The sequence below is a fragment of the Idiotropiscis lumnitzeri genome, chromosome 21 (genome assembly GCF_059441095.1).
Source record: "Idiotropiscis lumnitzeri isolate Australia: NSW breed Sydney's pygmy pipehorse chromosome 21, RoL_Ilum_1.0, whole genome shotgun sequence".
Classification (NCBI taxonomy): Eukaryota; Metazoa; Chordata; class Actinopteri; order Syngnathiformes; family Syngnathidae; genus Idiotropiscis; species Idiotropiscis lumnitzeri.
This window is the reverse complement of record NC_142411.1, coordinates 2,966,704-2,978,770: the sequence shown is the minus strand read 5'-3', so window position 1 is coordinate 2,978,770 and position 12,067 is coordinate 2,966,704. Positions and strand designations below refer to the sequence as shown.

At 44.2% G+C, this 12,067-nt stretch overlaps 1 protein-coding gene across 2 annotated transcripts in view; it reads right to left on the bottom strand.

Annotated features, from left to right (window-relative positions):
- Window positions 1-12,067, bottom strand: part of LOC148316465 (MAM domain-containing glycosylphosphatidylinositol anchor protein 2) — a 121,016-nt gene that overhangs the window by 91,662 nt on the left and 17,287 nt on the right. For both annotated transcript variants that reach the window (XM_088285906.1, XM_088285907.1), the window contains exon 2: window positions 5,206-5,949. In XM_088285906.1, coding sequence (XP_088142032.1) covers window positions 5,206-5,278 — 73 coding nt within the window. In that variant the 5' untranslated portion in view covers window positions 5,279-5,949. The remainder of the gene's footprint in view (window positions 1-5,205; window positions 5,950-12,067) is intronic.

Here is a 12,067-nt window from a genome sequence, read left to right as displayed (position 1 = left end):
TAATTTATATATTTTTATATATATATATATATATTTATTTATTTTATTTTCAAAATATTGGGGAAAAAATTAAGGGGAGGGTGGCATCCTGATTATAAATGCAGATAAAACTTGTTTGCTTCAATGTCTTATTTTGTGGAGCCGATCCGGCAAATTACAATATAACCAATCATCCATTTTGAACAAAAATGCAAAATTCCAGTCGATCAGATCGATGTAAAGTCCAGGATTTTTTATTTAATTTTTTTTAAGTATTCTAAGTAAGCAAGCAATGGAATTGGACTGCATATTGAGAGCCACTCCAAAAATTTCGGTGACAATTTTTAGGTCGAACTATAAATGTTGCACACCCTTACTAGAGTGTGGAACCGGCTTTACCCGATTGCACAAAATGGACCCTTGATTAGCTGCCTGGATGCTATTGATTCCCATCCGAGTAAGTGGACCATTCAGTTTGGTTGACACCGACTCAAGTGAAACGCATCGCATTAGCTGATGTAATGAACCGAATTCAACACAAGCGCAGCAACGGCAAACGAGTGACGGGTTCAATTCCCGCAGCAGGCATTGGGATAAACAAACAAAGAGTGACCCAAGCAGCAGTTTGACGAATTCCCCCTCAGCTCAAAGTGCGATTGACATTGAAAATGCATCAAGTATAACGAGCGAACAACGGTCGTGCTCGGCTCTCGGGCGTGGTGATGAGTTCAAGTACACAATTTACCTTCAAGATCAACCCTGGCCAAATTCAAAAGAGGATTATTGGAACCTGGCAGACTGGTAGCGCATTTAAGCCCGCACCGAAAAAAAAGCAGAGCCGATTAAATTCTTTTAGGCTCTTTCTGGTGCACGCCTGCGGCCCATCAAAAGTTTCGTTTTGCGCCTTTCACTTCATAATTAAGTCTTGAAGCTCACATCCAACGGGAAGCAATAGTTTTCCTTTCATATTGTGACATTATAACAAGCAGCTTAATTCATCTGCATCCTGAAAAAAAAAACAAAAAAAAAGCTAAAATGTCAACCGAGGCTTTCTTTTTACTGTTTTAATTTATTTTTTTTGTTGACTGGCATATGACTCAAGACAGGCGTAGATTTGAGCTGAAAAAGAAGTTCGAATTAACGCATTTAGTGCCATTGACGGCTAAAGACGTCAAAGATCCTTTTTTTTTTTTTTTAACTCTGCTGGTCGTGAATGAGTAAAAAGCAGACACGATTATTCGTCGGAAAACAGCTCAGAAACATTTTTCCCGTCTGGGAAGTTGTCGTTCAAGACTGAATTTTATTTTATTTTTTCTAAGTATAGCATCGAGTTTTCTACGAAGCTGGCAAATGACAAGGACGTGATGAAACAAAATCCTGTTTTTTGGCTCGGCGGCGGCAACGTCGAATCCAAACGTCTCGCAACCCTTGATGAGGGATTAAAGATTCCACTTGTCTTTTGAACTTTGTCCCAAGGCTTCGCCACACCGCGCAGAAGGTGGATCCACCTTGATCAGTCTAATTCCAAGTAGCAAACGGACAGAGCGTGGCAAATCCAGACCCTCGGCTAAAACACAGTCCCACGCTGCGCATATCCAGCCGGCAAATCTCCACCCCGGAGGAATTGGTCCAAAGAGAACGGACATTTGGTTTGATTAAGACGCCGCTGTCTGAAGAGCCACCCACGGGGTAACCGGCGATTCCCAACGTGCCCGCCGCACGCTTTTACCACGAGAGGGCGGGGGGATTACTTTTGGCAGCTGTATTCCCTTTATTTGCCACTGATTGAAGCGCTCACACCGTAAGATGTCTTCTGGTTCTGCAGGGAATGTGGCAAGAGACAAGCCCGGAGATAAGGACGGCGAGAGGGAGATGGCGTTATCCTCGCTCTCATTACGGTGGGGAAGGCGAGGGTCCTGATCCGAGAAAATGATGAAGGACCCTGTGGAAGAGGCCTCTGAGCACCAACAAAGACGGCTTTAGTTTCACTGGCAGCATGCATTTGCATAGCTTAGAAGCCAGCGCGTCTGAACCGGGCCTCATGAAAAGACACAAGCGGCAATGGCTTGGACTTCAATGCGAGCGGGAATCAGAGCGGGAGGGAAAGCGGGATTGGGGGGGGGGCTCAGTCGGAACTTTTTCCTCTGCGGTGCAGCATGAGACGAAATGCGATCAGGAGGAGGTTGTCGCCGACTGACTTTGATGCGCAGGCGGACGGCGGCGGCGACGGCGGCGGCGAACAACTCTAGATGAAGTGACGGAGCAGACAAAACATTTGGCCGCGTCAGACGCCAGTCATGTTGCGTTTACAGCCTTTGGTGCTTTTCGGCGACGCTTACGCCAAACCGTGCCGTTTCCATTGCGAATAGCGATCAAACTGTAACGTCCAGAAATCAAACTTCCGAATAATCACATGTGCAACATTCCTCGAAAATCACAATGTCCCATCACCGGGGAGCTATTTTTAGATCGGGCCCACGAGCTACTCGAGGTTCTCGGGGGGGGCCTTGCGAGCACCACGTTGGTTAGCCCTGACCGAGACTGATCTGTGCGAGGGAAGCGCAGCACCACAGGGCGTTAACTCGGCAGCAAAATGCCAAGCTCAAATAAAAGAAGACGGCTTCAGAGAGTTTTCTAATCTACAATTCCACAATCAGAATCTGTGATCGGGTGTGTGGCTTGGCTTGATTTGGTGTCGGGATTTTCCATCTCAAACGCAAAACAGGTTTCGATTGGCAAGGGAAATAGAAATTCATTCATAACACAGGATGGTGATTTGGAATTTGGCGACTTCTTTTTTTTTTTTATCCAATCGTCTGTTTCGCAAATCTCACCCATTTGTTTTGTTGTGCTCACGCCAAATCTACAGATTGGCGCCACCTTGTGGTAGCCATAAGCAATTATAAACTTTACCAAACCGACCGAGACTAGAAACACAACAGCAGAGTCCAGCAAACATTTACTCCCATTGACGGCTAAAGACGTCAAAGAGCCATTTCTTTTTTTTTTTTTTTTTTAACTTGACTGGTAGCGAATAAGTTAATATCGGTCGTGTTCGTGGTAAATTGAATTTTTTTTTCTCTTGGTGTAACCACAGAACAAACCCCAAAAACATCTGGAAACACACGAGCCAGTTCAGGATTTACCATTCCAATCCATACGGCATCAAGAATCGTCAGTGTCAGTCAAATATTAGCGTTGCCTCCTTTGAGTGGACTGGACTGTGTGATGTGAACAACAACAACAACAAAAAAAAAAACAAGCAGGCGAGCAGATGTTCTTGTGTGGCGTGGAGCCACATCTTTTGGGGGTGACTGGCCCACATCAGGCCCCTCTAATGATTCTGGCAGCATCGCTTAACTCGCTGGACTTCTCCTTAATATCGACACCGTTTTGTTGCAGCGGGGGGGGGGGGGTTGTAGCAGTTCAATCCCACTTTCGCCTCCACTTGCAAATCCGTGACGACCACGACCGAGACATTCAATATAAAACATCAAATCAAGAAATTACCGCAGATAAATAAGCATAATGACACTTAATTTAATCGTTCATCTCCGCTTGTTTTGGGACTCGATTCATTTCGCGAGGCTAATTAAGCGAGCGTTTAATCACAATCACGATTGCAGCGTTTTCCGATGCCGTTCGTATGACTCGGCCTGCCTTTGGAATAAAGTTTCCGATCGATCATTCGGACCGTGCTACTTTGTTTATGGGCCGCCAAGATGCCATTTTGATTCAGTTCAGTAACCGTCGATCAATGCGAGATTTGTTTAACGCCCTGCTTGATATTCATATCATGCATCCAAAAAGCTCTTACCTTTGGAACAACAAAGAAAAGTAGTCCATTATTCATTTGTCAAGCATTGTTTCACCCCGCCGACGATTTGCTCGGCGGCAATTGGCGACGTGCTCGCATAACAATCAATGACTTGCATTCCTCGTGGCTTATCGGCGTTCTAATCAAGAATACATCGGTCCCGATTGATGAATAATGACTTCCCGATCATTTACGAGATGAGGTTAATCGACGCCACTTTGGGTCCGCTTGCGCCGCAGCTTGACGAAAATCGGCGGACACTTGCTGTGATGCCCTCGCCAGGGAAACGAGATGCACTTTTTGGCCAATACGAGAACGCGGAAGCTGCTTTGAGCCACGACTCACAGCCGGACACTCACGCACTCAACGTTTTACACCACACCACCTTGCCCCGCCTCTTAAAGGGACAAGCATGTACACAGACGTGATAAAACGCACACTATCCTTTTTTTTTTTTTGCATAGGTTTACAAATTGTTTAGAAAAGTGGGAGGGGCAACACTCCCTTCGCCAACACACATAAGCGAGTCTGTTTTATGCTTGCATTGAAATTTTCAAATGGTTACCTTCCAAAAGACGATTAAGCATCCCGGCCAATTAGAAGAAGTGACAAGCTTCGCACATTTTTTTTTTTTAAGCATCATCACATGGCACTGTCCCGCTCGTATCGGTGCATACAGAGCAGATGCGGCACTTACAACGGACGTGGGGGGGGGAATGACCATTTTGAGAATGCACGGCACGGCGGCACAAAAGCGCAGGGGAGTTTAAAAAAAAAAAAAAAAACACACAGCTCCATCTGTTCCTTCAGCAACTCCTCCACGGCGAGCAATGATGGGACACGGTTTTCTCTTAATGCGTGTCTGTACATAAGGCGACCACGCCGGTGATTACTCGCAACGTCAATATTGGATAAGGGCTCGGAGGAGCTCACTCCAAACACCGCCATGCAGTGCAGTGATTGAGGAGTTTTTTTGCTCGCAGATGAGGCCCTACAAGGCTTCCACAGTACAAATCACACCAAAGACTGGCATCATTCCTGCACACGCGACAACGCGTCTCCGTGTTGTAACGTGCCAGGCAACAAGCACCCGATCCGATCGGCACACATGACTTCACATTCAGCTCAGCTGTAAGTAGAGCGCACGTGAGCTTCCATCCTGAATCATGATGGCGACTCACTGCTTGGACCACCGGTTGCACAAAAACCAGATGAAGACTGTCACATCATAGAGTGACACCCATCATCATGATGAGGTTCCCCGTGTCATCATTCAGGGACGACGACGGAATCAGTTGTGTGATTTGCGTGTGTGCAGAATTCATCACAGCAGCGCATTAAGCGGAATGGTGACTTTATGATTTTTTTTTTTTTTTGCAAGGTCATGTACATGCATGTCACTTACTCACCGTACACTCCTTGGCAGCGGATGCCCTCCACGAGCAGCGCCAGTAGCCCCACGACGCACATAACCGGATCCATCCTTTATTTTCTCTCTCCTTCACCGTAGTAATAATCTCTGCATGATCCAAAGGAGAAGCAATCAATCGGCGCGTCGGGTAAGGCTTTGAATTCCGCCTCACCAAAAAAAAAAAAAAAAAGAGAAAATAAAAACAGAAGAGTCGATTGAGGCCCCTTTTTTTTTTTTTTTCTTATTCTTCCTCTTCAGCAAGATTGCATCGGCGCCTCCGGGCAGGTAGCGAGGGAGCCCGAGGGACTGAGCGGAGGAGGACTGCAGGCGGGCAGTGGCGCGTTCAAGACGGGCATATCTCCTCCTGGAGGTCCGAATTGTGCTCACAGTTGCCAAATCCACGCAGAGGTTCTGATGCCGATGTGAGACTGGCCAGGCGGCGGTAGCAGCGGCGACGCGCGCATGTCCCCGCCTCTCGGACGGATCGGCTCCGAAGGTCCGCGTTGGGAGTGAAGAGGAGCCGGCAAGAGAGAGCGAGGCTGCTGGGAAATGCGGCGGCGGCGGCTGTGGCGAGGGGGGGGGGGTGGGCTTTTGCGCTTCCACGGCTCGCTCGGTCAGTGTTGTTGCGCAAGAGGGTATGAGGGAAAGGAGGCGACGTCAGGAGGAGGTGCGCGGCTCCCCGGGCTCATCAGTATGGGAGAGTCGGCGTCAGGGAAGGCTGGAGAGACGCAGCTGTTAGGAGCTGGGAGGAGGAGGAGGAGGGAGGGAGGAGGGAGGAGAAAGATGTGATGGGTGGATGAGAGAGAGTGAGAGAGAGAGAGAGAGAGAGAGAGAGAGAGAGAGAGGCGTAATTGTTAACAAATATGCTTTCATGTGAAAATTTTCATATTCAAATAGGATACTATAAAATTACATTTTTTTTCCTAGTGGCTGCTGTCATAAATCAAGGACCAAAAAAGTATTGTGGAATTTTTTTAAAAATATTTTCGGAATATTTTTGTCCATCCGTGACTGACAGGATTATTTTTGTCATTTTGTTTTTATTTTTCTGATTGATATTTTTTCCTTATCTATAATTATTGTGCACACAGTACATAAACGGAAAACTATTATATGAAAAAAAAAAAAAAAAACAAGTACTGCAGTAACAGTGATCACGTACTCGAAATGTCATCTGTCATAAATTGAAAAAGCTTTTTTTCTTTGTGACAGATAATCTACTACATTTGCTCAGCACCGTTTGATTAAAGGTCAGGTCAAGTCAAAAAATGCAATTTAGAATAATATGTTTGATGCGGCCCCACTAGCCTAAAAACGTCAATCTGATGAATATTCCGTTTGTGGAATATGAATTGAGTAGCAAAATCCACCGGTTTTTCTCCATCTCAAGGGCGGCCATTTTGCCACTAGCCGTCCACTGAAAATGACATCACAGTTGCTCAATGAGCAACCAGACATGGCTCAGTTTGCGAAAGTCACATGACCAAACTCACGTGAAACTCAGAGCACGCGCTGACGCCGTTTTTTTTTTTTCACCAATTCTGAACGATTCTACTGGGGTGACGGTACTTGAAACATTTTGTATAAAAAGGATATAACAATGCATTTATTCTGTACATGTTACATGAAACATACAAAGACATTTTGGATGCATTTCCAAAATGAAATTGATGAAAGAACTGCATGGAGAGACTTTCCACTCCACTAGACTACTTTTATGTTGACTAAAGCTCTTCAAAGGGTACGTTTTAATAAAAAAAAAAAAAAAAAAAACACTCCTATTTACTGAGTTGTTTTTTTTTTAAATTTATTTATTTTTTATTTTTTTTATCGCTCCACTGGCACTAAAGTGGCCGGACCTTACAGTAGCAGTTTCCTAGCAACACGTTTTCTCAGAAAACCTCTTAATCACTCAATGTTTCATACATAACCCTCAAACTTGAGATGAGTGCACACAGCAGCAAACGGCGATGATCCAAAAACGATCGCTCGTTGTTTGCTCTCGGGGAGTTCTCGCTTTCAGTGTCATTGGCCCACCTCAGATGATGACCTGACTTGCAGCGCTTGAAGAATAATTACAATTTGCCTTTGAAATTTTTCCATTAACGTCTAATGTACTAAGCTTGTCCCGCCGTCCGTTTTACGCCGGACATCGGTGCCCTTGGACGGCGGCGGCGGGATTTTATTTTCGGCTCGTAACTGGCTTTCGTTTTATCTCTGGGGTGTTGAGAGTACGGCGCTGATTCATTTTATCGTCGGCACGCTCAAGTGATTTTAACAACCGTTTCGAAGATGTGAATATTACCAATGTGGTGGTCGGTTAAGTTCAAAATTTTTACCTCAACCAAACACAAAAGGTACAAGGGTGAGTTTGTTTGTTTTTTAATTGTTGGTTCTTCAGTAACATAAAAGAATTTCTAAAAGCATCTGAGAGCTTTCACATTTATTTTCTTTTAACAATACCGCCACCTAGTGATGGGTAAACGAAGCTTCAAATCTGCTTCATGAACCAGTTGTAGTATTTTTGGACTCCTGAAGATGGCACTCTCTGTTCAACATTGTCCTGAAAGCTCACTTATCTGCCATTTTTTCTTTTAAGCCAACAGCGCCATCTAGAGGACTCAAATCCAACAACTGGTTCATGAAGCAAATTTGAAGCTTCATTTTCCCATCACGACCGCCACCTAACTGCAGAGGAACAATATCAGCCGTCATTCTCGTCACCAAATCCCCACATCGCTACCATCGACTAAATCCTCGCCGGAATTCACATCTCTCTCTCACATCCGAGACGTATTGCGTGAACCGAGGTTGCCTTCATTAAAAGGTCACAATTAAGAGGCCCCGCGGCATGAGCACAGTGTCACTGAGTAGCTTCAACAAGAGGCTTTACGAACGTAATCCGCAATGTGACATTTCGCTCGGTTTTTATGCGGGCTGATGAGGTGCTCGGTATGACGTGAAACATGAGATTGTGGCATTTAGGGGCCAATGGCGGCGGGAACACGCGACTCATGTTGAAAAAAAAAAAAAATTCAATTTGATTCAAATTTGCAATGAATTCATCCAGGTGTCTATACTGTAATCAGCCATTAACCATTTGCGTCGCCATCGATTAACCCGCATGGCGGTCCATCCATTCTTACATCCGTTGGAACCTTCTATCGGACTTATCGATCACCGCCGCTCCCCCGCTGATTCCGCCCAACTCGACCGATTGATTCTGTCATGGCCGTTTTGGTGAGACAGCACAGCGTCGACGCACGGGGCTAATTAAGCTGCGCTCCACCACTTAGGCGGCCCCGCAAAAGATGCTCGTTCAGAGAATCGTTCTCACCTTCATTTGGGAACATTTTGCATAAAAAGTCACATTACGAGGGGGAAATGTCTATTACGGATTTTTTTTTTTTCTACATTTTGTGAGCAATAAAAAATTTTGACATATAATACTGCTGACTATTTTTGCTGCTGTCCACATTTACTTCTGTGAATGTAATATTTAAAATTCATTCTTCCATCTCAACCACTTATATATATATATATTTGTTTTTTTAATATGTGTATATATATGTATATATATATTATATTTTTTTATATTTTAAATATATATATTTTACATTGTTTTATTTAATTTTATATTTTTCAATTTACACATACAGCACTGCCGACATTGATGGCTGCTGTCCACATCGACTTCTGTATATACAGTATCTATTTATTAATTTACAGGTTGGCACATTTATTATTCATGTACAGTCCTCTCATTCTTCTCAGTCTCTTGTGTACATAGATATTTCAGAGTGTTTGATATTGTTATTCTTGTGAGCTGCCCGCTACTGTCCATTTAGGCTTATTCCATTCCATTCGATTAATCCAGCAAAGATTAGCGACGCCTCCTTAAAAGGAGAAAAGGGCTACTTTAATATCACGGCCCAAGTGAGCACAATCAGGCCGCGCAGACGTTCCCAATGTACTGCTCTGTGCCTGAGAATGTAATTATCTCTCTCGAAAAGATTACAAAAACGAGCCCGGTGTCAGCCCGTGCGTGTTCATACATTTTTCGGGTGAGGAGAGCGCACACCGCAAGCTGCACTGCCACCTTTTTGAGAGGAAAGGCGAGTTAACTTTTCAGCGGATTCGGACGGGCGCCAAATTACACACGAGGCGCTCTCCAAAAGGCCAGAGGTAATCATTGTTTGTACCTGAGCGAGGGTACGAGCAGATGTTGCTAATTGGTTGTTTGGGAAAGGCACTTGTAGGGAAGTATATCTCTACCATTTTTCCTTCGATTGTAATTTCTGCATTTGGATTTAAATCACTGAATTTTTTTTTTTTTTGGAACGCTACTCCTTTGTTTTTGGAACGCGACTTTTCCCGCCACAAACCAGCCGGCACATGTAAGTGGGTAACATGGAAAGATATCCAAACAGCGCTCGGCGTCTAACCACTGGATACATGGCCAAATGAAATAAGGCCACAATCACTTTAGGCCGACTTGTGAGAAAACAAATGAATTATTGATGCGCGATGAATATTGCATATCATGCTACAAAAATTGTTGCCGTCTCTCTCGCCATCATAAGTCGGTGGATTTGATTTACACAGCTGCTTTTCCACCGGGCCGATGGAGCGGAATTGTAATCACCTCACAACACATGAAAAGAAAGCATCGCCGCTGTTATTACCGTGTCATTTTCTCCCCGGACGTGCGACACAAACATACTTATCATTCTTGTGTCTCTTTTTATATTAACATGAAGTCAGACTGTTCTAGATTGCATTAAAAAAAAATGCTCAATCAGTACTCGCAATGATGGGAAATAACCAAGGAACTCGGTGAAGATACTGCAAAACAACAATGGGGGAAAAAAGACAATAAGACTACGAATAAACTCATTATGTTCCAAGGACGTAGCACTGTTATCACAGGAAAGAAATGAAAAAAAAAAAACTGGATTTTACAAGAAAAAAATGTCATCTTGTCAGGAAATAAAGTGACAGTCTTCGAGGATGCATTTGGAAATTTAAAAAGATTATTCTCGGAGGAAATATCCAGAATCTTTGGGCTTAATGTCAAACCTTTCCGAGACTCAACTCAAACTTTCCCATGAATAAAGATGCCGTTTTAAATAGTAGTAGTTTTATCAGGAAAAATATGATCTTCTTAGGAGAAAAATATCACAATCCTGTGAGGAGAAAAAAAAAAAAAAACTTCAAGGGGCGGGGCAACAGATGGAAAAGGGAAAGTAAGTGCTCAGTTTTTACTACCATTGACGGCTAAAGACGTCAAAGATTTTTTTTTTTTTACTTGGCGGGTAGTGAAGAATTAAGAAAGTGCATGAAACTGTCACGAGTGCGACACATTACTCCTCATCATTTGACAGCAATTTTGTGGGTTTCTTTTTTGCGCCTTTTTATGAGCATGTTAGCTAGTTTAAGCCATGGGGGGGGGAATGATGAGTTTCTTTCCTGCGAGCATAGGCAGGCAGAATGGCGGTGCATGTGTGTGTGTGTGTGTGCGTCTTTTAACACTGGTTCAATCCGCTGGCCTCAGCACTGCTGAAGAGACGTTCAGGTGCCAAAGAACAGTGGGAAATAGCAGCGACGCTGCTTAATAAATAGATGGTCACGTCGCCGGTTGATTAAAGACTTTATTAAAAAAAGCTTTTGTGTCGAGCTTAAGTAGTTCTCACACCGAAGTCTTGCGTCGTTGGCGGAAATGTGAGCGTACGGGGTCGCATTTTGCATACCGATGGGCCAAACCAAATATTTGGCTCAGGAGAGAACGCCGCGATGTTTTGGAAAATTCCGCGCCTAAGCCGTTTCGGCGGATTTAGACTTTCGAACGTATGATGGCAATTTCCTTTTTGTATCAGAAATATCAAAGACAAAGGAGGAAGATGGCACCTCACACGGTGCTCTGTTTTAATGAGCTTCACTTGCCGGTGGATGACGGCGCACTCTGAATGGTTACTGACAAGAAGCCGCAGCCACTACACAAGCCGACGTTTGTGCTGAGTGATGGGACGGGATATCAGACACATCAGATTGTGAAGGAGGCTCAGCAGGAGGGGGGGTGGCGAAAACCAAAAAAAAAAACTGCTGCGTCGTGCTCACGTGGTTCAAGGGAGGGGGGGGGTTGCATTAGTCGCATATCGATCTTGTGCCTCCCGTCAAACCGCCGCGACGTCATCCTTTTGGCAGCTCGTTGCCCCCAAAAAGCAGGTAGCGATGACAGGGGGGCTTGGCGGGTCGTCCAACTACTCGTGAGCTTTGACATGGAGAAAGAACAGAAATTTGTCTCTGACACACTTTGAAGAGCACTCGGCAGAGAATAAACCCCGTCATCAAAGTCGAATTTGGAGCGATGAAAAAAAGTGCGCATTGTAAGCTTGCTTCCATGTTTCGAAAAACATGAAAGTTAAGCTCACTAAATATTTGGTCTTTCATCATTTATGCAAACAGAAAACATGCACATTGGGCCAACGGAACACCACGTCTTTGATGTTTACACGAACGACTACAAAATCGGGCACAAGTTTTCCTGCAAACTCAAGATTTTCAGGTGATCATTCAGATGCGATGCAAAAAAAACAAAAAAAAAAACAACTTGTCTGGATCACTTTCCCTGAGAATGAGACTTGTTCCCACTCGAGTACGCACATGATTCATTTGAATGAAAAAAAAAAAAAAAAAACAGCAGTGCGTGATTACAGAGACAGATGAAGAGATGAAAGCCCGAACTCTCTATAAGTGGCCTGATGCATAATTCATCGCTGATCAAATTTGACGTGTTCTTATCTGTGTCTGTTTGGAGTTTGGCTCTGGAATCGCAAAATAAAAAAAAAAAAGCGGCATTT